Here is a 26,822-nt window from a genome sequence, read left to right on the forward strand (position 1 = left end):
TATTTCTGACGGTTGCAGTGTCCTGGACGTCACGCGATCACTTGAGCCTTTCAAGAAGAGCTTGGACTGCCATTTGTCAGAAATGGTGTAGGGCCACGATGGCGAATCTATGGCACACGTGCCAGAGGTGGCCCACAGCGCCATTCTCTGATGGCACACGAGTGGTCGCCCCAGTTCAGCTCTGCCTCAAATGCGCACGCAGCTCCCGCCGGCCAGCTGGTTTTAGAGTCTGCCATGCATGCACAGGAGGCGGAGGGTGTGCGAGGGTGTGTGTCACACGCTCAGGCAGGGGGGGGAATCACGTGTGCATGCATGGGGATGGAGTGTGTGTGGGGCCGCATGTGCATATGTAGGGGGCAAGTGCGGGGGCGCACACACATTGCATTTTGGGGGTTCAAGTGCACACGTGCTATTCATGCGCGTAGTTGCACGCTTTGGGCACTCAGTCCGGAAAAGGTTAGTCATCACTGGTGTAGGGTTTCCTGCTTGGGCGGGGTTGGACTAGATGACCTACAAGGTCCCTTCCTAATCTGTTAATCTGTAATCTGTAATGATCCCCTTTTGCGACCTTCCGACAGGCAAAGTCAACAGGGGCAGCCAGATTCACTGAACAACCGCGTTACTAACTTATTAATAGCAGTGATTCACTTAACAACAGAGGCAAGAAAGGTCGTAACATGGGGCAAACCTCCCCACTTAACAAATGTCTCACTTAACAACAGAAATCTTGGGCTCCATTGTGGTTGTAAGTCGAGGGCTACCTGTGTGCTGTCCCAATACTTCTGCAAATAGGCGACAGAAGCCCACACTTAAGAAGGGCGCAGCTAAAGGGTCCATTGCCAACGTAAGGCTCACTTCCCAGTTTTTAGTTCAAGAAAATAAGCAGCTCTCTGTGCCGTTGACGAGACATGATGGATGGGGAGCTGAAAACCGCAAGCCATGGTGAAGTATATTTCTCATTATTAAATGAAATATTGTTTAATTTGCTGCGAGCTCTTGAGGCTGTCTGTTTACCTCCTCTTTCCTTAAGGTAGCCGTGCTGGATTCCTGCAGAATGAGATTTACTGACTTTTATTATTTAAATAATACTGTTGTGACTCGTCCTCCCTCCTCTCCTCAGCCGGGCCCCTCCCGTCTCCAACTGGGCCTTTTATCAGACTCCGAGTCTGATAATGAAAATGAATGGCCTGTCATGCCTCCAGCCCCCGGCCCTGGCCCCATGCCCAGAGAGGATTCCAGGAGTGAAAGGACAAGCCCGATAAACCTCACTCATACAGCGTGTGTTCCTTTGGCTCAGCCTTCAGAGCAGGAAGCCAGCCAGGTGCTGGAATTACTCGGCCCTACTCTCTCTGACCCCTCCCTTTCCCAGAAGCTGACAGCAGATCCAGCTGAAGACAATTTAGTTTGGGAGGACCCTCGCTTCCAAAGATCTGAGAAGCGACGCCAGCAGAAGGAGGGGTGGGGCAGGCCTGGATAAATGCTGAGTCGTGGAGCCACACCCCACAGCCTATATAAAGGACCTGCTTTTGGCATTCCAACCTTGAGTCAAGCAAAGTCTTATCTAGTTTGCTGATATCGGACCCTATCGCTGAAGTCACAACTTGGACTCCTGCCTGCCCTGATAAACCTCGAAGGAACTTGGCAAGCTGCAGAGGCTTCGTTGCCAAGTTTGTTACGGACTTCCTTGACTCGTTCGTCGGAGTGGGGGGTGGGACACAACAAATACGCAAAAATGAGACACACTCCTTTTTTTTGTGGCCAGTCCTCCTTTCTCTGTTTGCGATGTATTTATTACGCTGTTGCTCAGAGATAGCGGACGGACACAATTAAACAGAATCGCTTGAAACATTTATCATGATCTAAATTTTATTTTAAGTCCCCTAGAAGGTCACTGGAAACAACCGGGTGAGCTATAAATTGGAAATATGGCAGTAGCCACCGGTTGGTGCCAGATCTTTTAACTACACCTGAGTTGGACGTGACTCAGTGGTGGCCAAATAATTAAAATATTTAGCAATCCCAGGGATGCAGCTGGCAAGGAAACCCCTTTTGAGTTTTGAGGCCTTCGGTTGGTACTTCAATTACCCCGTGGCCAGGGCAGTGACATTCCTAGGGATTGCTAATTTAATAGAATAGAGTAGAGTAGAGTAGAGTAGAGTAGAATAGAATAGAATAGAATAGAATAGAATAGAATAGAATAGAATAGAATAGAATAGAATAGAATTTTTATTGGCCAAGTGTGATTGGACACACAAGGAATTTGTCTTGGTGCATATGCTCTCAGTGTACATAAAAGAAAAGATACCTTCATCAAGGTACAACATTTACAACACAATTGATGATCAATATATCAATATAAATCATAAGGATTGCCAGCAACAAAGTTACAGTCATACAGTCATAAGTGGAAGAAGATGGGTGATGGGAACTATGAGAAGATTAATAGTAGTGCAGATTCAGTAAATAGTCTGACAGTGTTGATGGAATTATTTGTTTAGTAGAGTGATGGCCTTCGGGGAAAAACTGTTCTTGTGTCTAGTTGTTCTGGTGTGCAGTGCTCTATAGCGTCGTTTTGAGGGTAGGAGTTGAAACAGTTTATGTCCAGGATGCGAGGGATCTGCAAATATTTTCACGGCCCTCTTCTTGATTCGTGCAGTATACAGGTCCTCAATGGAAGGCAGGTTGGTAGCAATTATTTTTTCTGCAGTTCTAATTATCCTCTGAAGTCTGGGTCTTTCTTGTTTAATTTTTTTTTTATTTGCATTTATATCCCATCCTTCTCCGAAGACTCAGGGCGGCTTACACTATGTCAAGCAATAGTCTTCATCCATTTGTATATTATATACAAAGTCAACTTATTGCCCCCAACAATCTGGGTCCTCATTTTCCCTACCTTATAAAGGATGGAAGGCTGAGTCAACCTTGGGCCTGGTGGGGCTTGAACCTGCAGTAATTGCAAGCAGCTGCTGTTAATAACAGACTGTCTTATCAGTCTGAGCCACAGAGGCCCTAATTGACTGTGATTGCAGAGAAATTTAGAATAATATCAAAGGGATATTCTTCAAAATCAGTCTCTTCTCTGAAGGCTTTGGCTGAATGAATCCCTTGGTCTTGACTTCATTTCGCGGAATGCAGAATCTTCCTTTCGCTCTCGCCGTTCATCGTTTTCTGTCTTCATCCCTTTCGTCTCCTGCTTTTTAAGACCAAGATTGTCTTCTTTTGTTTGAAAGAAATATGTCAGGCCGTTCAATGAGGCTGTCATCAGAATTTGATCTAGCTAAATCTTATAGGAGGTCCCCGACTTACAACGGATCGTTTAGTGACCAGTGAAACTTACAGTGGCGCTGGGGAAAAAAAAGTGACCGACGACCTTTTTCACACTTTTGCAGCATCCCCGTGGTCATGTGATCAAAATCCAAATTCTTGGCAACTAACTCATATTTATGACGGTCGCATTGTCCCAAGGTCACGCGATCCCCTTTTTGCGACCTTCCGACGAGCAAAATCAAGAGGGAAGCCAGATTCGCTTAACAACCGTCTTACTAACTTTAACATCCGCCGTCATTCACTTAACAACCGTGGCAAAAAAGGTCGTAAAATGAGGCAAAACTCACTTAACCAATGTCTCTCACTTAGCAGCAGGAAATTTTGGGGTTCAGTTGTGGTCACAACTCGAGGACTACCTATATTTTACCCATAATGACTTTGGCAAATAACATACTATTCGGAGTATAAGACACCCCACCCCCAAAAGAGGGTAGAAATGTTGGTGCGTCTTATACACTGAGTACAGCCATTTTTGGGCCTCCCAAAATCCTGCCCCGAACGTCTCATTTTCGCCAAAAACAGGCCCATTTTTCACAAAAATGGGGCACGCAGAGGGTTTGTGAGAATGCAGAATGTTCCTGGGGGCCGGGGAAGGCAAAACCTTTTTTTTTTCTTGTTTTCTTCTTCGAAATCTTGATGCATCTTATACTCCGGGGCATCTTATAGTCCGAAAAACACGGTAGCTAAATCGACCTTTATTTTTTGTTCAAAGGTGTCGGCTGTAGAATCCCTGGAGGGGCCCCTCCTTCAGGTAGAAGGACTAAGTGACCTGAGGCTGGAACTTCACAGTAAAAAGATGAACATGCACTTAGTTCTAATAGATGAGCTCCACCGTCATCTTTACATCAAGTCTACCAGTAAAGTTGGACAACGGAACAAAGAAAAGGGGAGGATAAGGTGGGTCTCATTAATTAATTAATTAATTAATTAATGTATTTATTCATTCATTCATTCATTCATTCAGCCGCTCATTGCAACTCTTATTAATGCAGGAAAACGGGCTGTATTCTTGCATCTAGCAAAAGTGTGCGGCAATAGCCCGAAAAGCCATTGCAATCCTAAATTACATTAACAGAGGGATACAATCAAGATCAAGGGAGGTACTAATACCACTCTACAAAGCCCTAGTAAGGCCACAGCTAGAATCCTGCATCTAGTTTTGGCCACCACATTATAAAAAGGATGTTGAGACTCTAGAAAGAGTGCAGAGAAGAGCAACCAGGATGATTTCAGGGACTAGAGGCTAAAACATACGATGAACAGTTGCAGGAACTGGGCCTGGCTAGTCTAGGAAAGAGAAGCACCAGGGGAGACAGGATATCAGCCTTCCAATATTTGAGGGACTGCCACAGAGGAGGGGGTGGTCAAACTATTTTCCACGGCACCCGAAGTCAGGACAAGGAATAATGGATGGAAACTGACCAAGGAGAGATTCAACCTGGAAATAAGGAGGGATTTTCTGACAGTGAGGACAATCAACCAATGGAACAGAAGTTTCCTTCGGAAGTTGTGGGAGCTTCTTCATTGGAGGTTTTCAAGAAGAGACTGGACTGCCCTCTGTCAGAAATGGTGTAGGGTCTCCTGTTTGGGTGCCCTACAAGGTCCCTTTCAACTCTATTAATCTGAAGAGAAAAAAAAAAGGAAATTTGGACAGAGCTGTATAAACCAACAGTATAAATGGGACTTGTGACCATTTTCTCCTCTTACGGCAGCCCAGCACGTGGGGGGGCGGGGAGGAGATGGTTTTGTGTGAGGGGCCAGGTATATGTGCTCACATGGCCCGGTTGCAAATAGGCCACGGCCCGGTAGTGGGTGTGGCCCAGAGTTTGGGGATGCCTGGTATAAACCAATTCAACCTTGAAAAATGCATTCATCATTCCGGGGGGAAAATAAACCATCATTACTTTTCCTTTCCCTTTCAAGTGTCCACACTGGATGGCATTTGGAGTTGTTTTGATGACGATCGTTTGATGGCTGGCTATGTACTTTTTCCAGTTTTTGGATGCAAAAGCCGCCTAGATTTTCTTCTTTTGAGACTGTTTCAAGGTTATCAAACCGTACAGTCACAATGTTGTGGTATCGTCAGCTGCAAACATTCAATTCTTCAGAAAAGTTGAAAGGGATGGGTGTCTTCCCAAACCAAAGTTAAAACAGCATATAAAATCATATTAAAGCTACAAAGCTAAACAGATTAAAACGTTAAAAAATAAAAATGAAGCTTTGCCAGTACTTCGTCCTCACATAATTCCCTCGGGGATGCTAAGATCTGTTACGGAAAGTTTAATCTGCTCATTTACATTTCTGCCATTTGTGAATGCCTGGCGGAGTTCTCTCCCAGCTCCCAATGGTTAAGTTTAATTTCTTTTCATTGCAGTTCTCATGTGAAGGAGGCCTCGGCTCTGCCTCATCTCGACGTTAGTAACTTATCCACGCCTCGCAAGTTTGACTCGTCTCAATATGGCACCCCAGCAAATTCCACCGGTGAGTAATGAAATAATCATCATCATATATATATATATATATAAGTTAAGTTAAAAGGAAGAAACAGCTGCGATCACACATTGCTCCCAGAAGCACGAAGCTGAAGCCTGAAGATGACGAATGAGACTTCGTCGAAACGTCGCCAAGACACTTCCAATTTTACACGGGAGAAAACCCGAACAACCAAAGACCTATATACAAACACCCGTGAAAACCTCAGAAAACAAATATATATATATATATATATATTTTCCAGATGCGTGTAGGTACCTTTCGCGTACCTATTTGAAGTTTACTTCTGAAAGAGAAAGCTTTGAATCCAGATATGACGTCAGCTGAAATAAATGGGACGAAAAATTGTGTGTTTTTTTTGTGTTTGAGAACAAGAGATGGTGTGCAGACACACATGCTGGGGTGGGATTCAGCCGGTTCGAGTGAACCGGACGTTAATTTTAATCTGGTTTGCCGAACCAGTTGCAAGGACTGGCTGACCCTGTCCGGTCCGCCCCTCCCCTCCCAAGAGTCTCCACGCAGCCCGTTTTGGATGCCAGGTAAGTGCAGGGTCTGCGTGGAGGCTCTGAGAGGGTGAAAAACTACTGGAAGTCCGGAAACGGGCCTGTTTCCAGTCTCCAACAGGCCTACGGAGCCTGGGGGAGGCCATTTTTTCCATCCCGGAGGCTCAAGGAAAGCCTCCAGAGCCCGGAGGGCAAAAATATCCCCATCCCCTGTGCTGCAGGAGGCTGAGTAGGCCACGCCCACCATGGCCACACCCACCCAGCAGCCAGGCAGAGAACCGGTCGCTAAAATTTTTGAATCCCACCTCTGCACACATGGATTAGTTTTGCACAGTTAATCATTCTTGCAGGGTTCTCCTTCGTCTGGACTTCATGTATATCAGAATTTCAGCCCATTAATTAATTATAAATTTATTTGTTTCTTTATTGAGTATGGATCTGTAAGCCATCAAATCTTAACAAGACTGTTGGTGGCCCGGAAGAATAGAAATAGACAATAAAAATTTAAAAGCCACAGTGTGAACCACATAAGCCATCTCACCCTCCTCTTCAAAGAATAATCCAATACAAAGAATAAAATTAATTTATACATATATTTCCATGTGATACGCAGAAAAAAACTGAAATGAGCAGAAACCTACTTTTCTGTACATGTTAAGAGTCTACCTCACTAGGCTGAACTGCTTCTGAGTAGCCCGTGGCCTTTTGTAGATGTGTACAATGGAAATTAACAGATTAACAGAGTTGGAAGGGATCTTATAGGTCATCTAGTCCAACCCCCAACACCCCCCCCCCCCCGCTCAAGCTGGAGACATTGTACGTAGAATTGTACACGTGGAAATCTGTCCATTGCAGGCGTGTCAAACTCGCGCCATCATGGCGTTGTCATGCATGTGATGTGTCGCAACTTTCCTCCCCCTTCGCTAAACCAGGCATGGGTGTGGCCAGCGCATGATGCATTCCGCTTGCAGGCCGCAAGTAGCTATTTCAAAGCTACTTTATAGCACAACTAGTCTTATTTAAATAACTTTTTAAAAATTATTTTATTAAATATTAAATTTTAATACTATAAACTTTCATATTAAATTGCAATTATATCAAAATACATTAAATATTAAATTGTAATATTGTAAAATCTAAAATATTACATTTTGTTAAAATTTATCTTAAATTTATTTTAAAACTCGAGGCAGCAAACACATCTAGTACTCCTTCCTCCTCCTATTTTTCCCACAACAACAACAACAACAGCCCTGTGAGGTGGGGTTGGGCTGAGAGAAAGTGACTGGCCCAAAGTCATCCAGATAGTTTTCATGCCTAAAATGGGACTAGAACTCAGAGTCTCCTGGTGATTGACCCAAACTCACCTAACTATCTCTCGTGCCAGCCCCCTGCTCGAGCAGGAGACCCTAACATTTCAGACAAATGGCTGTTCAATCTTTTCTTGAAGAACCTCCACTGATGGAGCACCTTCTGGAGGCAAGCAGTTCCACTGGTTAATTGTCCTCCCTGTTAGGAACTTTCTCCTTAATTCCAGGTTGCTTCTCTCCTTGATGAGTTTCCACCCGTTGCTTCTTGTCCTGCCTGCTTTGGAGAATAGGTGGACCCCCCCCCCCGCCCCGCTTCTCTGTGACAGCCCTTCAAGTCCTGGACAATTTCTATTATGTCACCCTTATACCTTCTCTTCTTTAAAGTAGCTATATCTAGATCCTGCAACTGTTCATCGTACGATTAAGGTTACACTTCCAAGATTTATTTTCTGATTTCCTGCTATATCAGATCCCAAAGGGAATTGTGCTCTTTCCTCTTGAAGAGTTCGTAGTAAGGATTAGATGCTGTAAAACCAAGGAAACGTGTTTTTATGTGACATGGCATGAAAATGGGAAAGGATGGGGAAATGGAAATGGTTAGGAGACCTTAAACAAAATTTGAGGGGTCACGATGGGCTCAGTTTTTCTTTTGATATTTATTTATTTATTTATTATTTTTTATCCTACATTGTTTTTTATAAATAATGTAGCTTCCTCCACCAATTTTCCCTCCCACAACTAACCTATGACATAAATTGGGCTGACAGAGACAAGTCACCCAGGCAACTTTCCTGCTTAAGGCAAGACTAGAACTCACTGTCTCCTGGTGATTGGTCCAAAATTACCCAGCCGGCTTTCCTGCCTAAGGCGGGACTAGCACTCACTGTCTCCTCATGATTGGTCCAGAGTTACTCAGCTGGCTTTCATGCCCAAGGCGGGATTAGAACTCACTGTGTCCTGGTGATTGGTCCAAAGTTACCCAGCCGGCTTTCCTGCCTAAGGTGGGACTAGCACTCACTGTCTCCTCATGATTGGTCCAGAGTTACCCAGCCGGCTTTCATGCCCAAGGCGGGACTAGTACTCACTGTCTCCTGGTGATTGGTCCAAAGTTACCCAGCCGGCTTTCCTGCCTAAGGCGGGACTAGAACTCTCTGTCTCCTCATGATTGGTCCAAAGTTACTCAGCTGGCTTTCATGCCCAAGGCGGGACTAGAACTCACTGTCTCCTCGTGATTGGCTGAAAGTCACCCAATCTGCTTTCATGCCTAAGGCAAAACTAAAACTCACAGTCATCTTCTCGTTATCCCAAAGAGACCCAACCGGCTTTCAAGCCTAAGGTGGGACTAAAACTCACCTCTTCCTGGTTTTTAGCCTGGTGCTTTGACCACTAGCCATGTGTTTATTAGAACTGAATTTGTCATGCTCTCACTTGTGTTGAGTCAGAAGGATGCTGGTTTAATCGGTAGGATTCATCTAGATCCGTGATGGCGGAGCTATGGCACGAGTGCCGGAAGTGGCACACAGAGCCATTTTTCTGGGCATGCGAGCTGTCGTCCATTCACCTATATCTGCGCATGCACATGCCCCCCATCTGGGTCTCTGGTGCTCATACACACAATTTAGGGGACTCAGCTGGTCTTTGAAGTTCTCCTGCGTACGTGGGCGTATTTGCGCATGTGCGCACGAGTACTGGTGCACAGCACACCCATGCGCAAATGGTGTTCGCGGACATGCATTGTGTGTGTGAAAACCATGGGCATGCACAGATGGTGCGAGTACACGCAGTGCACAGGGCTGTGTGTAACCTGCGCGCATGCACAGGTGGTGCGATTGTGTGCGCAGCGCATGGTGGGGTGCATGTATAAAAGCTGAGCGCATGTGCAGATGGTGTGGTTGTGCACCAGCGCATGGGGGAGGAGCTGCGTATTAGTGTGGATGGTATGTACCTGATCGGCACTCAGTGAGTCAAAGGTTCGCCACCACTGATCTAGACTCTGCGGTGCCCTTGTATCTCCAAGTTCTTCGTGGGGTTGAAACATTTGGCAGGGGAATTTGAGACGAGACAACAAAACAGACCGATGACAATGTTGGGTTTCTAAGGGCTGTCGCAATGATGGTTTCCCAGCTAGTAGTAGCTTTTCCACTTCCTCTATCCTGGCTTTGACAAGCGCCATTACTGAACAGGTGGAAAATAGCTGAGGTTTGCCACTTTTGACTGGCAGGTGTGTCGTTAAGGAATAGCATGTCGACTCCCAGTTGATGAAAACGTTCCTGCAAATATCCTTCACTCGAGAACTTGTGGTCACCACTGACCCGTCCCCAAGATTGGCTTCATTCCAATTATTTTTTATCACTCAGAGTGGCGTATAAGAAACAGTCCGGACAAATCCTTGACGTTTGCTCCAGCGCTCACTTAATCTAGAAGGGACCAAACCTGGATGTGTTTTCATCGGAATCGGCTGAGTTACGAACTGAAATGAGCCTCCCAAACCCTTCCCCCACCTTTAAAAAAAAATCCACAGTGATTAGAAAAATTTAGCAAAATGAGAATATCAGAAATTACCGAGGGTTATTTTGCTACCATTCTCTGTTTTTTGATATGGGCCATGTATCATCTGACATGACTTCCTCATGAGGGAAGATAAGCTAGAAATTGCAACCTCTGTGGAATACATAGAAGAAGAACCGACTCCCAACAACCAGAGTGAAGTGTTTCCCCAAAAATAAGACCGGGTCTTATATTAATTTTTGCTCCGAAGGCTTATTTTCTGATTAGGTCTTATTTTCAGGGAAATACAGTACTCAATACGTCCTGGCTGATGATCTTAACTAGGGCTTATTTTGTGGGTAGGGCTTATATTACGAGCATCCTGAAAAAATCATGCTAGGGCTGATTTTCCGCTTGGGTCTTATTTTTGGGGAAACATGGTAATCACATCTCATGCTATAGGAAGAAGAAGAAATAGGAACAGTAGGAAGAACAGCTGTTGTGTCCCCCTCCCCCTCCGACGACCGGGCCAAGGAAGTCCATATCAAACCTGGTAACGAAGCCTCTGCAGCTTGCCAAATTCCTTTGAGGTTTATCAGGGCAGGCAGGAGTCCAAGTTGTGACTTCAGCGATAGGGTCCGATAGCAGCAAACTAGATGAGACTTTGCTTGACTCAAGGTTGGAATGCCAAAAGCAGGTCCTTTATATAGGCTGTGGGGTGTGGCTCCATGACTCAGCATTTATTCAGGCCTGCCCCTCCGTTCCTTCTGCTGGCATCGCCTCTCGGATCTTCGGAAGCGAGGATCCTCCCACTTTGAATTGTCTTCAGCTGGATCTGCTGTCAGTAATTCCAGCACGTGGCTGGCTTCCTGCTCACACACTGTAGGAGTGAAGTTTATCGGGCTTGTCCGTTCACTCCTGGCATCCTCTCCGCCATGGGGCCAGGGCCGGGGGCTGGAGGCATGACAGGCCATTCATCTTCATTATCAGACTCGGAGTCTGATAATAAGCCCGGGTGGAGATGGGAGGGGCCCTGCTGAGGAGAGGAGGGAGGACGAGGCACAACAACAGCATACGAGCCTGCAGCACAAAAAAGCACTCCAGGTCCTTGACCTACAATCACTGCTCAAGCAGGAGACCCTATGCCAGTGATGGCAAACGTTTTTGACACTGTGTGCCGAAAAGATTGCGCGGAAATGCGCATGTGCGCTCCTCAAGGCCACACTCCGGAAAAGCCGAAGCTCTGGGTTCTAGCGTGCATACGCACCCAATGATCAGCTGGCCAGCGTGCATGCACACACCGGTTTTTGGCACTGCCGCACACGGGAAGGGATCACGCTCCGAAAAAGTTGAACTTCCAGGTTCTAGCGTGCATGCACGCCCAGCGATCAGCTGGCCGGCGCGCATGTGCAGGCTGGCTTTTGGCACTGCCACACATGAGAAGGGATCGCGCTCTGGAAAAGCCAAGCTTCTGGGTTCTAGTATGCATGCGCACCCGACAATCAGTGAGCCAGCGCGCATGCGCACGCCGGTTTTTGGCACTGCCAACAGCACAAAGGACAGCTGATTGTCGCGTATGCATGTGTGCCAGAAACCCAGAAGAGAAACAGGCAAGGCCATGCGTGCCGGGCAACATGGCTTCGCGTACTACTTGGGCACATGTGCCATAGGTTCGCCATCATGGCCCTCTACCATTTCAGACAAATAAAAACTCCCAGCCTTAAAACCTCCCAATTTTTGAGCACCCACAACTTCTGGACGTAAGTCGTTCCACTGATCAATTGTCCTCACAGTGAGGAAATGTCTCCTTAATTCTAGGATGCTTCTGCTAGTTTCCATCCATTACTTCTTGTCCTGCCTTCTGATGTTTTAGAGAATAGGTTGACCTCCCCTCTTCTCTGTGGAAGCCGCTCAAACATTGGCCGACTGCTCTCAGAATAACAGAGTTAGAAGGGACCTTTCAGGTTAGTGAAGGATTTGGGGTTTGCGTCTCTCCATATCTACTGTCGGTTGTGGATTAAGGAGAATATATGCGGGCCAGATAAGGTTGCCGGATCCCATCTGAGTCGGTCACTGGGACCAGAGGTTTATCCTTCCAAGCTTTTGGTCTCATGCTAGGTCCCATCCTGAAGGAACGTCTCATTCTCCAGAATTTTGCATGTAGAATTTTACAAAATTCTGAAGAGGGAGAACTTTCTTGAGGACGGACATTAGCACGAGTCTGAAAGCTTGGAAGAATAAACCTCTGGTTCTGGTGACCGACCCAGATTGGAGCCTGAAAAATAAAATCTCGTGGGCCCCTGGTAAATCTTTGGGCGTGCCTCCAAAAACTGTTTCACGATTTGGGTCAGTCTTTTTTTTTTCTATTTCAGGAAGAGAAGTCAGCTTGATGGAAATCAAGGAAGATTTAGACCTGGATCCCGAGGAGAACAGCTCGGTCTTTATGGGCATCCTCATCAAAGGACTGGCCAAACTGAGAAAAATCCCAGAGACCATCAAGGCCATCCAGGATCGTTTAGAGCAAGAGCTGAAGCAAATTGTCAAGAGATCTACCACCCAGGTGGCAGATGGTGGCTACCAGAGAGGGGAGAACATAGTCCAGGAAAACCAGCCCAGGTAACTTCTCTCCTCTCCCCTCTCCCCTCCTTTTCCTCTTCTCTCTTCTCTCCTCTCTCCTTTCTTTTCTCTTCTCTTTTCGTCCCTTCCCTTCCCTTCTTTCTTCTCTTCTCTCCCCTCCCCTCTCATCATCTCCTCACCACTCTTCTCCTCACTTTCCCATTCTCTTTCCCTCTCTCCTCTCCTCTTCTTGTCCCTTCCCTTCTTTCTTCTCTTCTCCTCTCCCCTCATTCTCTCCCACCCCACCCTCTCCTCTCTTTCCCATTCTCTTTCCCTCTCTCCTCTCCTTTCCTCCTCCCTTCCTCTCCTCTCCTCTCCCCTCCCCTGCCCTCCTCTCCCTCCCCTCCCACTTACCAATAGCACTTAGACCTATATACCGCTTCACAGTGATTTTACAGCCCTCTCTAAGCAGTTGACAGAGTCAGCCTCTTGCCCCTAACTATCTGGGTCCTCATTTTACTGACCTCGGAAGGATGGAAGGTGGAGTCAACCTGGAACCGGTCAGGTTCGAACTGCTGGCAGTGAGCACTGTTAACCTGCAATACTGCATTCTAATCACTGCGCCACAGCTTTCCACTGTGTCACCACGGGAGCAGAGAGAAATGTGACTTTCTTGTGTCTTACAGCAGTTCATTTAGTGACTGTTTGAAGTTACAGCAGCACCAAAAAGAAAGTGGCTTAGGACCGTTTTTCACACTTACGACCGTTACAGTATCCCCATGGTCATGTGATCAAAATTCAGATGCTTGGCAACAGACTCACATTTACGACAATTGCAGTGTTACGGGATCCCCTTTTCCGACTTTCTGACCTTCAGCAGAGAAGCCAGATTCATTTAACAACCGTGTGTGACTAAGTTAACCAACTGCAGTGATCCGCTTAGCAACTGTGGCAGGTTAGGTCATAAAATGGGACAAAGCTCAACTTAACAAATGTCATGCTTAGCAACGGAAATTTTTTTGGGGGGTCAATTGTGGTCTTAAATCGAGGACCACCTGCATAGCCCATTTAAAAAGTTAACTCCAGCGTAGATGCTTACTACGGTACTAAATCATCATCTTCTTTTAACGACCCCATAATCCCTTGCGGGGTGGAGTCTGGGCAACTGAATGGAGCTGAGTGTTTCCTGGCCGGATGCCCTTCCAGGTCGCCAATGCAGAGTTTTATTCAGCAGATATAATCTCATTGTGCCCAGAGAGAGAAATATCTGCCTCTACCTAGGATCGAACTCACAGCCTCCTGATCGTGAGGCGAGAGCTCCACTTCTAGGCCACCGCACCACTCACTATGGTACTATGAACTGGTCAGCCATACAAGAGCAGGAGGAGGGGAAGGAAAGAGGAGAGGGAAACAACCCAAACAACTCGGGAGTAAAGAGTTCGGATTTAACTGACCGTAAGAGCCCAGCGCAGCTTGTCTCTCAGAAGAGCTAATAGACTGTCGCTTTCCCTGATTCTTCCGGGGCATCTTTGGGGAACGAGTGTGGCTTCATGTCGGTTACGAGATGTTTCCAGCCAGGCTGACCTTTTGTCATCCTGAGCCTGACAGGCTGATTTCCAACCCTGGACCTCCTAACAGACAGCTGAAATAATGAGGAAGAAAGTAACGTTTGGATTCAGCCATGCATGATTCATTAAGCCGTAGACCCTTCTCCCTAACTGTGATCTGACCTGCTGAGGACCTGATGACCTTCCCTCTGCATCAGACTAACGAAAGCAAAATGGGATGAATTGAAAGTACAATGCAAACCACTAAAAGCTAGTTAGGTCTAGTGGTTAAGATGATGACCTAAAACCAGGAGAATGTGAATTCTAGTCCCACCTCAGACATGAATGCTGGCGAGGTGGCTTTGGGCCAATCACCAGGAGAAGGTGAGTTCTAGTCCCGCTGTAGGCATGAAAGCCGACTGGCTGGCTTTGGGCCAGTCACCAGGAGACGGTGAGTTCTAGTCCTGCCTTAGGCATGAAAGCTGGCTGGGTGGCTTTGGGCCAATCACCAGGAGATGGTGAGTTCTAGTCCCATTTTAGGCATGAAAGCCAGCTAGGTGGCTTTGGGCCAGTCACCAGGAGATGGTGAGTTCTAGTCCTGCCTTAGGCATGAAAGCTGGCTGGATGGCTTTGGGCCAATCACCAGGAGACGGTGAGTTCTAGTCTTGCCTTAGGCATGAAAACTGACTGGGTGGCTTTGGGCCAATCACTAGGAGACGGTGAGTTCTAGTTCTGCCTTAGGCGTGAAAGCCGACTGGGTGGCTTTGGGCCAATCTTCAGGAGACGGTGAGTTCTAGTTCCACCTTAGGCGTGAAAGCCAACTGGGTGACTTTGGGCCAATCATCAGGAGACTATGAGTTCTAGTTCCGTCTTAGGGATGAGAGCCAACTGGGTGACTTTGGGCCAATCCCTAAGCAAGGCTAGCTGGAGAATTCTAGGAGCTGAAGTCCACATATCTTCAAGTTGCCAAGGTTGAGAAAACACTGGAATAAAGGTATAAGCTCCGTGGAAATGGCAGGATACACCGGAGCCACGGAATTAACTTAGATTTCAGTGTCCTGAAAAAACGGTGGCCGCTAGTCCCTAGCCTTTTTCCCACAGTTAGCAGGCTGCAAGGCCGAGAACAAACATAAAGCAACTTTGCCATCCTAAATCAGCAAAGCTGGAGGATAAATTTGAGTGGGTTGACTAAGAGGGTGGGGAAAAAAATCAATGAAGCTGAACTGCCTGTCATTATTTCTTAATTGTCGTTGGAGGGGATTGGGCCCTCTCCCGTTTGCTGACCTTACAAATTCGGCATCCACTGGAGCAAAGTGACTTTCTGACGCACTCCTTTCAATTTTAAAATTGGGAGCGGGGGAGAACCAGTGTTGTCTTAAGCTCTTTCTGACCCTCCATAAAACAGATTCTCTGTCTGGCTCTTCCCCAAACTATCCTGAAAAGCAGAAAACAAATAACGATGCCAAGCAGGAAGGTTCTTCCTTAATAATAATAATAATAAAAAAGGATAATTTAAAAAAAAGTCCTCACTACCAATTTTGAGCGAAAGCCAGCAGAGTTTGTTCACCGCAGATACCTTTCCGATCGCAGCTGTGGTGTTATTTTAGCATCTTTTGTGAGTGGCGAGGACAACATTTTCTGAGTGGGCCATAAATATCACTGGGAGGCTTTCCAAGGGGGATTCGCCCTTGTTTTTTTGATAATTAGAGTTTTTAAGGATAAGAGGTTTCCATGCTCTTAATACTGGCCTTTTCAGTGCAGGTCCTCGACTTACAACGGTTCGTTTAGTGACCGTTCAAAGTTGCAACATCATCGAAAAAAACGACTTACGACCGGAAACTACAGCCCAAAATATCTGCATGCAATTTACACACAGTTCTCAACTTACAACAGTTTGTTTAGTGACCGTTCGAAGTTACAGCAGCTCTGGAAAAAGTGACTGATGACTGTTTTTCACAGTTAACGACCGTTGCAGCATCCCCATGGTCACGTGATCAAAATTCAGTCGCTTGGCAGCTGAACTCATATTTATGACGCTTGCAGTGTCCCGGGGGTTATGTGTCCCCCTTTTGCGACCTGCAAAGTCAGTGGGGAAGACAGATTCACTTAACAACCGTGTTGTTAACTGAGCAATGGCGGCGACTCGCTTAAAAACTGCAGCAAGACAGTCATAAAATGGGGCAAAATTGCCGTAACGAATGCCTCACTTTGTGACAGAAATTTGGAGCTCAAGTGTGAAAAATGGTTATAAGGGGCTTTTTTCAGGCCCTCCGTAACTTTCGAATGGCCACTAAATGAACGGTTGTAAGCTGAGGACTCCCTGTACAGAGGAAACGTTTTGCTTGGGCGTTAGGTGCTTCTTGGATCTCTTTCAGTAACTTGCCGTATATCCTTCAAACAAGAATAAACAGCAAGAGGTTTTCAAATTGTTCTCTCCTCTGAGTAATTTCCTGTGACAAGTTACTGCCAGAGCATAAAATATTTATAGGTTTTGCTATGGTACGTTAATTACAATAATTGGGTTTTAAAAAGGCATAGGGAGAGGTAATTGAGGAAGAGGCTTTGATAAGGATACGGAAGTAAGTATCTCGTAATAAAAACATGATAATTGGTCAGCTGATGTACCTTGAGACTTCAGGGTTTGCTTTTATACATATAGCCAAGGTTGACTCAGCCTTCCCATCCTTCCGAGGTCGGTTAAATGAGGACCCAGATTGTTGGGGACAACAGGTTGACTCTAAACTGCTTGGAGAAGGCTGTAAACCCAGTAAGCTCAGAGAGCACTAAGGACCCCTCGTATTCTATGTGTAGTATTTATGTGGCGCCTGGTTGTGTGTGGCTTATATACTGTGAAGCAGTATATAAATCTAAGGGCTATTGGTAAGTGGGGGAAAAGGGGAGGAAAGGAAGGAAGGGAGGGAGGGAGGGTCATAGTGTCGCAGTGGTGAGTCTGCAGTATTGTAGACTAACTCTGGTGACTGCCAGCAATTCGATCCTGACCAGCTCAAGGTTGACTCTTGAGGTTGGTAAAATGAGGACCCAGATTGTTGGGGACAAGATGCTGACTCTGTAAATGTCGTGTCCCACTCCTCCTCTGACGGCTGGGTCGGGGAAGTCCATATCAAGCGTGCTTCTGCAGCTTTGCCAAAGTTCTGTCAGAGTTCTCAGGGCAGGCAGGAGACCAAGATGTGACTTCAGCAATCCAATTTAGACTTTGCCTGACTCAAAGAATGCCAGAAAGCAGATCCTTTATATAGGCCATGGGGTGTGGCTCCATGACTCAGCACTTATCCAGGCCTGCCCCTCCTTTCCTTTTGCTGACGTCGCCTCACCACTCTCCAGAAGCGTGGGTCCCTCCAGCCTCCAGCTGTTGGTAATTCCAGCTCGTGACTGGTTTCACACTCCCCAGGCTCACATGCTGTGGGGGAGGGGCCCAGCTGCTCCATTTGTCCGGGCATGGTGCCAGGACTGGGGGCTGGAGGCATGTCAGGCCATTCGTCTTGCTCGGTCTGTCCGGGCATAGTGCCAGGACTGGGGGCTGGAGGCTTGCCAAGACATTCTTCTGCACTATCAGCGTCCGGCAGGAGACAAGAGGGGCCCGGCTGCGGAGAGGGGGGCGAACGAGGCACAAGAGTAAACTGCTTAGTGAAACGCACTGTCAAGCGGTATGTAAGTCTAAGTGCTATTGCTAAATGCTAAGGAAGGAAGGAAGGAAGCGGGAGGGGAAGGAGGAAGGAAGGAAGCGGGAGGGGAAGGAGGAAGGAAGGAAGGGGGAGGGGAAGGAAGGAAGGAAGGAAGGAAGGAAGGAAGGAAGGAAGGAAGGAAGGAAGGACCGTGGTTGTACAGTGGTTAGAAAGCAGTAATGCAGGCTGACTTTGCCCACTGTCAGCAGTTTGATTCTGACCGGCTCAAGGTTGACTCAGCCTTCCATCCTTCCGGGGTTGGTAAAATGAGGATCCAGTTTGTTGGGGGAGATAAGCTGACTTTGTAAACCACTTAGAGAGGGCTGTAAAGCACCGTGAAGTGGTATATAAGTGCTATTGCTAAGAGGGAGGGAGAGAGGGAGGGAGGGAGGGAGGGAGGGAGGGAAGGAAGGAAGGAAGGAAGGAAGGAAGGAAGGAAGGAAGGAAGGAAGGAAGGAGGTTGCATAGTGGTTAGAAAGCAGCATTGCAGGCAAACTCCACCCACTGTCAGCAGTTCGAACCTGACTGGCTTAAGCTTGACTCAGCCTTCCATCCTTCCAAGGTCTGTAAAATGAGGACCAAGATAGTTGGGGATAAAAATCTGACTCTGTAAACCTCTGAGAGAGGGCTGGAAAGAACTGTGAAGCAGGATATACAGTAAATCTAAGTGCTATTGCCGTATCCGCGGGCCCCTTTCCCTTACATAATGTTTTGCGCGCTGAGCTACTTACAACTTTATATCTCACTAAAATCTGTACTTTATTACGTTTTATTAACTTCGCTTCGACTTCTTCGGGCAGAACAAAACGACAGAACCAGATTTAAAGGCCTGAAACAAAAAATTGGAACATTTTTTATGGGTGGGAACAGAGGTACCTTCCGAGGCCCTTTATAGAACGTTTGGAAGGAAATTTTGTGTTAGCTGCAGCATACTGAATTATTTTTTTGAGCACAGCAGAATGGCTGCATGTTTTTAAAAACAAAGCTTAGAATTAAGTACCAATAGCCCTTTCCTTCAGACTGCTTAGCGGCTGTTCGAAAATATAGGTAGTCCTTGACTTACAACAATTTGTTTAGTGACCGTTTGAAGTTACAACAGAACTGAAAAATGACAGTTTTTTCACACTTATGACTGCTGCAGCATCTTTGTGGTTATGTGATCAAAATCCAGATGTTTAGCAACTGACTCAAATTTATGACGGTTGCAGCTTCCCAGTGCCACGTTGATTGCCTTTTATGACTTTCTGGCAAGCAAAGTTCATGGGGAAACCAGATTCACTTAACCACCGTGTTGCTCACTTAACAACCGCAGTGATTCACTTAACAACCGTGGCAAGAAAGATTAAAACGGGGCAAAACTCAGTTTAACAACTGTTTCGCGTAGAAATTTTTGAGGCTCAATTGAGGGCTGCCTATCTTAGCTTTTGGCAGGACTGGGCAATTCTGTCCAACCTATCTGAAAAAGGGGGTTTAAGACCCAGATCTAATGTCGCAACAGCCCCCCCTCCCCCCCGGCAGGGTCATGTGACTGCACTTTGGGCCCTTTGCATAAGCCTGCGGTCATGTGACCACGTTTTGGCAAAATCGTCCCCATAGTAAAAAAACAATAAAAATGGATTTGCACTTACGACCAATTGCATTTGCAGAACTACCTCTGCAAAAAGAAAAAAAAATAAATCTTAAAAATCAGGTTGGCCATGTTACTGCTCCAATGGCAGCTGTTATGTTAACCACAACGGTCGTAACTCAAAGGCTATATATATATATGTGTGTGTGTGTGTGTGTGTGTGTGTGTCTGTATGTATGTGTGTATGTATGTAGGTCTTTGGTTATTCGGGTTTTCTCCCGCGTAAAATTGGAAGTGTCTTGGCGACGTTTTGACGAAGTCTCATTCGTCATCTTCAGGCTTCAGCTTTGTGCTTCTGGGAGCAATGTGTGATTGCAGCTGTTTCTTCCTTTTTAACTGCTAGTGGGGGTTTGAACTATACATACATACATACATACATACATAGATACATACATACATATATATATATATATATATATATATATATAGGTCTTTGGTTGTTGGACATGATATTGACTTTAAAAAGACCAGAACTATCGCCAAAACTGAACACTTTAACAACAGAATAATCAGAGAAGCCATTGAGATAGAAAAACGCCCACACAGCATGAACAAACGAGATGACACCTCCCGCCTACCAGCCATTTGGAAACCCGCCCTTATTGACAAACGAGTCCCTAACACGAGGAATGACACCAGACCCACACTCACAAGGTCCACACAGGATGTCACCACCGCACATCCACCCAGAAAGCAGACCCAAACCCACACTGATCATGAAGCACGACCAAGGACCAGAAGCCAGACCGCAGCTGCAACATTAGCCATTTCAAACCCCTCCAATCCATTCATGCAGCAGACTGACACCCACTATGAAGATGTAGCACGACCACAAAGCCAAACAACAGCTATGCAGCTCACCAGCTCAAATCCCCCTGCAGCACAGACTAGACTGAGCACAACCAAGCCCCCACCAACACAGGACACACCCCAGCCAATCAGAGCACAGAAAACCCCATCCAATCAGAGCACAGCCAAGCTCCCACCCAATCAGTTCAAACCCCACTAGCAGTTAAAAGGAAGAAACAGCTGCGATCACATTGCTCCCAGAAGCACGAAGCTGAAGCCTGAAGATGACGAATGAGACTTCCTCGAAACGTCGCCAAGACACTTCCAATTTTACGGGAGAAAACCGAACAACCAAAGACCTATATACAAACACCCGTGAAAACCTCAGAAAACAAATATATATATATATATAGGTCTTTGGTTGTTTGGGTTTTCTCCCATGTAAAATTGGAAGTGTCTTGGCGACGTTTCGACGAAGTCTCATTCGTCATCTTCAGGCTTCAGCTTCAGCTTCGTGCTTCTGGGAGCAACCCGAACAACCAAAGACCTACATATATATATATATATATATATATATTCAGGCTTCAGCTTCAGCTTCGTGCTTCTGGGAGCAATCCGAACATATATATGTAGGTCTTTGGTTGTTCGGATTTTCTCCCATGTAAAATTGGAAGTGTCTTGGTGACGTTTCGACGAAGTCCCTAACATGAGAAATGACACCAGACCCACACTCACGAGGTCCACACAGGATGTCACTACCGCACATCCACCCAGAAAGCAGACCCAAACCCACACTGATCATGAAGCACGACCAAGGACCAAAAGCCAGACCGCAGCTGCAACATTAGCCATTTCAAACCCCTCCAATCCATACATGCAGCAGACTGACACCCACTATGAAGATGTAGCACGACCACGAACACGAAGCCAAACAAAAACAATGCAGTTCACCAGCTCAAATCTCCCTGCAACTCAGACTAATCTGAGAACAACCGAGCCCCCACCCAAACAGGACACACCCCCATCCAATCAGAGCACAAAAAACCCCCGCATCCAATCAGAGCACAGCCAAGCTCCCACCCAATCAGTTCAAACCCCCACTAGCAGTTAAAAGGAAGAAACAGCTGCGATCACACATTGCTCCCAGAAGCACGAAGCTGAAGCCTGAAGATGACGAATGAGACTTCCTCGAAACGTCGCCAAGACACTTCCAATTTTATGCGGGAGAAAACCCGAATAACCAAAGACCTACATACAAACACCTGCGAAAACCTCAGAATGTGTGTGTGTTTGTGTGTGAGTGTGTGAGTGTGTGTGTGTGCGTGTGTGTGTGTGTGTATATATATATATATATATATATATATATATATATATATATATATATATATATATATATATATATATATATATATATATATATAAAAACATCTATTACAGTCGTAACTCAAGGACTGCCTATTTAATAAAACAGCGTCCCAATCGTGTGTTTAAAACAGGCATGCTAAAAGGTAATTCCTTCTCTCTCTAAGTCGCTAAGAAATCTCTTATTTTATTTATTTAGAAGAATGAGTAAAATGCTTCTGAAAAGCAGATTGGGAGACTGTGTGAAGTTGCCCTTTTTACATCCTGCAAGTCATTTGTAATTATTATGTGTAACAACGCATAATAATCCACAGCAATGTTGTATTATGTGTAATTTAACCTATTGTGTATGGAAGACATGATGGATGTTAGAAACTAATATGCAGCTGCAAATGAATGAGTCTTATGCCAGCAACGTAGCCCTTTGGTTCTCTAAAATCTATAAGGAGAAAAAGAAATGAATAGAGTTTTCAAAAGCCGTGGCTGAAAAAAGGCGCTTGAGTTAGTAAGGTTTTCAGAGGTATGTAATTTATTACATATTTGGCATAATGTGGAATTTATAGGTCTGACTTTGTTCACTGATACCATACTTGTTTCAGTGATAAATACTGAGACATACAACATTAATTAATTTACTGGTTGCTTTTAACACTGAGTTAGATTTATGGCTCTTAAAATACAGGGCATCGCACTCGATCGCAGGCAGAATACATATTATTAACTGCCCAGAGTTGTTGGGAGTTGGGCAGCATACAGATTTAGTACTGCTAAATATCATGCTATCCTGCTTTTTATTTCAAGAGAAAGAGGTACAGGAGAAAATGTCATAGGGTTCAGAAAAGTTAATCTCTCGGGGAAAAGATTAATCTTTCTGAGAGACCCAGTCTGGTCTAGTGGTTAAGGCACCAGGCTAGAAGCAGGAGACAGTGAGTTCTAGTCCTGCCTTAGGCACGAAATCTGGCTGGGTGACTTTGGGCCAATCACCAGGAGATGGTGAGTTCTAGTCCTGCCTTGGACACGAAATCTGGCTGGGTGACTTTGGGCCAATCACCAGGAGATGGTGAGTTCTAGTCCTGCCTTAGGCATGAAAGCTGGCTGGGGGACTTTGGGCCAATCACCAGGAGATAGTGAGTTCTAGTCCTGCCTTAAGTAGGAAATATGGCTGGTTGACTTTGGGCCAATCACCAGGAGATGGTGAGTTCTAGTCCTGTCTTGAACATGAAAGCTGACAGGGTGACTTTGGGCCAATCACCAGGAGATGGTGAGTTCTAGTGCTGCCTTAAACATGAATGCCAGCTGGGTGACTGTGGGCCAATTGTTAGGAGATGGTGAGTTTTAGTCCTGGCTTAGATATGAAAGCTGGCTGGGTGACTTTGGGCCAATCACCAGGAGATGGTGAGTTCTAGTCCTGCCTTAGGCATGAATGCCAGCGGGTGACTTTGGGCCAATCACCAGGAGATGGTGAGTTCTAGTACTGCCTTATGCACGGTCACCACGCCTCGTGACGCCTCGCCTGGATTACTGCAATGCTCTCTACATGGGGCTCCCTTGAGGGGCATCCGGAGGCTTCAGTTAGTCCAGAATGCGGCTGCGCGGGTGATAGAGGAGCCTCGTGGCTCCGTGTGACACCTATCCTGCGCAGACTGCACTGGCTACCTGTGGCCTTCCGGGTGCGCTTCAAGGTGCTGGTGACAATCTTTAAAGCGCCCATGGCATAGGGCCGGCTATTTACGGGACCGCCTACTGCTACCAAATACCTCTCACCGACCGTGCGCTCTCACAGAGAGGGACTCTCAGGGTGCCGTCAGCTAGGCAGTGCCGTCTGGCGACACCCAGGAAGGGCCTTCTGTGGGGCTCCCACCTCTGGAACGAACTCCTCCAGGACTTCGCCAACTTCCGGACCTCCGAACCTTTCGTCATGAGCTTAAAACACACTTATTCATCTGCTGGGACTGGATTAGATTTTAAAAAAATTGGTTTTAAGGGGTTTTTATTATTTATATTGTTTTAAAAATTAGGCTATAGAATAAGTTTTTTAATTGTTGTTTTTAATCTGTATTTATATGTGTTTTAACTGCCTGTGAACCGCCCTGAGTCCTTAGGGAGATAGGGCGGTATATAAATATAAATATAAATAAATAAATAAATAAATAATATATATTATTTATATATATATATAATCTGAACAACCAAAGACCTACATATATATATAGCCCCCACCCAAACAGGACACACCCCCAGCCAATCAGAGCACAAAAAACCCCGCATCCAATCAGAGCACAGCCAAGCTCCCACCGAATCAGTTCAAACCCCCACTAGCAGTTAAAAGGAAGAAACAGCTGCGATCACACATTGCGCCCAGAAGCACGAAGCTGAAGCCTGAAGATGATGAATGAGGAAAGACACTTCAATTTACGGAGAAAAAATAACCAAAGACCTACATATATATATAGGTATATATGTATATATGTATATGTAGGTCTTTGGTTATTCGGGTTTTCTCCCGCGTAAAATTGGAAGTGTCTTGGCGACGTTTCTAGATATAAACATCTATTACAGTCGTAACTCAAGGACTGCCTATTTAATAAAACAGCGTCCCAATCGTGTGTTTAAAACAGGCATGCTAAAAGGTAATTCCTCCTCTCTCTAAGTCGCTAAGAAATCTCTTATTTTATTTATTTAGAAGAATGAGTAAAAAGCTTCTGAAAAGCAGATTGGGTGTGAAGTTGCCCTTTTTACATCCTGCAAGTCATTTGTAATTATTATGTGTAACAACGCATAATAATCCACAGCAATGTTATATTATGTGTAATTTAACCTATTGTGTATGGAAGACATGATGGATGTTAGAAACTAATATGCAGCTGCAAGTGAATGAGTCTTATGCCAGCAACGTAGCCCTTTGGTTCTCTAAAATCTATAAGGAGAAAAAGAAATGAATAGAGTTTTCAAAAGCCGTGGCTGAAAAAAGGCGCTTGAGTTAGTAAGGTTTTCAGAGGTATGTAATTTATTACATATTTGGCATAATGTGGAATTTATAGGTCTGACTTTGTTCACTGATACCATACTTGTTTCAGTGATAAATACTGAGACATACAACATTAATTAATTTACTGGTTGCTTTTAACACTGAGTTAGATTTATGGCTCTTAAAATACAGGGCATCGCACTCGATCGCAGGCAGAATACATATTATTAACTGCCCAGAGTTGTTGGGAGTTGGGCAGCATACAGATTTAGTACTGCTAAATATCATGCTATCCTGCTTTTTATTTCAAGAGAAAGAGGTACAGGAGAAAATGTCATAGGGTTCAGAAAAGTTAATCTCTCGGGGAAAAGATTAATCTTTCTGAGAGACCCAGTCTGGTCTAGTGGTTAAGGCACCAGGCTAGAAGCTAGGAGACAAGGAATTCTAGTCCTGCCAGAGGCATGAAAGCTGTTCTGGGTGATTTTGGGCTGATTGCCAGGAGATGGTGAGTTCTAGTCCTGCCTTAGGCATGAAAGCCGACTGGGTTACTTGGGGCCAATCGACAGGAGACAGTGAGTTTTAGTCTTGTCTTAGGCACAAAAGCTGGCTGGGTGACTTGGGGCCAATCCCCAGGCGATAGTGAGCTCTAGTACTGCCTTAAGCATGAGAGATGGCTGAATGATTTTGGGCTGATTGCCATGAGATGGTGAGTTCTAGTCCTGCCTTAAGCATGAAAGCTGTCTGGGTAACTTGGGGCCGATCGCCAGGAGACAGTGAGTTCTAGTCCTGTCTTAGGCACAAAATCTAGCTGCATGACTTGGGGCCAATTGTTAGGAGATGGTGAGTTCTAGTACTGTCTTAGGCATAAAAACTGGCTGGGTGACTTTGGGCCAATCACCCAGGTGATGATGAATTCTAGTCTTGCCTTAGGCATGAATGCCAGCGGGGTGACTTTGGGCCAATTACCAGGAGAAAGTGAGTTCTAGTACTGCCTTAAGCACGAGAGACGGCTGGATGACTTTGGACCAGTCATCTATGGGCTTCCAGATTATGGGCATGCACTCACCAATTCCACCAACTTCTGACTTGGAACTGGGATTATATGAAGGATCCTAACGATTTATCTTCCACTCCAAATAATGACAGTCCCCACTTTGCTGCAGTTTGTTATTGAAATTAAAACTCTTCTATTCCAACATGCAGGTGACTTAATATGGGTTTTATCTTTGCTTCTGTGGTGATTTTTTTCGTTCAGATGTTGACATAGATTTAGTTCTTGATTACTATGGTTTTGGGGGCTCTTTCAAGAGGCAACTGGACTTCCTTGTTTTTTCCTTGAAGACCTTTCGCTTCTCATCCAAGAAACTTCTCAGTTCTTGACTGAATGGTGGAGAATGGAAGGATTTGTATTCCTTGCAGTCATCTGGCCATTATCACTCTTCCTGAGAGTCGTTGAGGCCACTTGGAGATTTATCTGTGACCTCAGGGTCTCGTGAATCGTGCAAATGGGTGTGGAACAAAGCACGTATGTTGTGTGCTGTCTAGACTTTTCTGGGATCAAAAATAGACAGACAGACAGACACATTGATAGAAAGCAGATATATATATATATAAATAGGAGATAGATAAAAATATGATGGGTGGGTGGATGGATGGAGAGAGAGAGAGAGACAGAGAGAGAGAGATGGACGAGACATAGAAAGATAGATTTGAAAAACTCACGGCATTAACTAATCAAAAGCTTTTCTCGTTTCAATATTATTTCTAGGTTGCTTTTGGAGCTTCTGGAACTTCTCTTTGACAAATTCAATGCCGTGGCTGCAGCTCACGCCATCGTCCTGGGACACCTTCAACAGACCGTGTCTTCTCCTTCCAGCCAGTACGATGGCGATATTAAGCTCTACGACATGGCAGACGTATGGGTGAAGATCCAAGACGTCTTGCAAGTAAGAAACTCCCACAAATATATACCTTTTCTTAGAGTGCTGGCTTTTTTTTTTTTTCCAAGCACAGGTCTTGGAAAGGTGAACTCCCTCTCTCTCTCTCCCTCTCCCTCTCTCTGTAAGTTGTTAGCAGAGGCACAAGTTTGAGCAAGAAGGTTTGGTTAAATTTTCGAAGAGGTAAACTGTACGCCACGGAGGCGCTGTGAGAAATAGATTTCCCAGGGAGA

General features: G+C 45.6%; 1 protein-coding gene across 2 annotated transcripts in view; it reads left to right on the forward strand.

Moving 5' to 3' along the window:
- EXOC4 (exocyst complex component 4) overlaps positions 1-26,822 on the forward strand; it is a 410,015-nt gene that overhangs the window by 81,285 nt on the left and 301,908 nt on the right. For both annotated transcript variants that reach the window (XM_058191473.1, XM_058191474.1), the window contains exons 4-7: positions 4,040-4,224; positions 5,702-5,808; positions 12,493-12,736; positions 26,421-26,598. In XM_058191473.1, the coding sequence (XP_058047456.1) occupies positions 4,040-4,224; positions 5,702-5,808; positions 12,493-12,736; positions 26,421-26,598 (714 nt within the window). The remainder of the gene's footprint in view (positions 1-4,039; positions 4,225-5,701; positions 5,809-12,492; positions 12,737-26,420; positions 26,599-26,822) is intronic.

This window comes from Ahaetulla prasina, chromosome 7 (assembly GCF_028640845.1).
Source record: "Ahaetulla prasina isolate Xishuangbanna chromosome 7, ASM2864084v1, whole genome shotgun sequence".
NCBI classification, from domain to species: domain Eukaryota; kingdom Metazoa; phylum Chordata; class Lepidosauria; order Squamata; family Colubridae; genus Ahaetulla; species Ahaetulla prasina.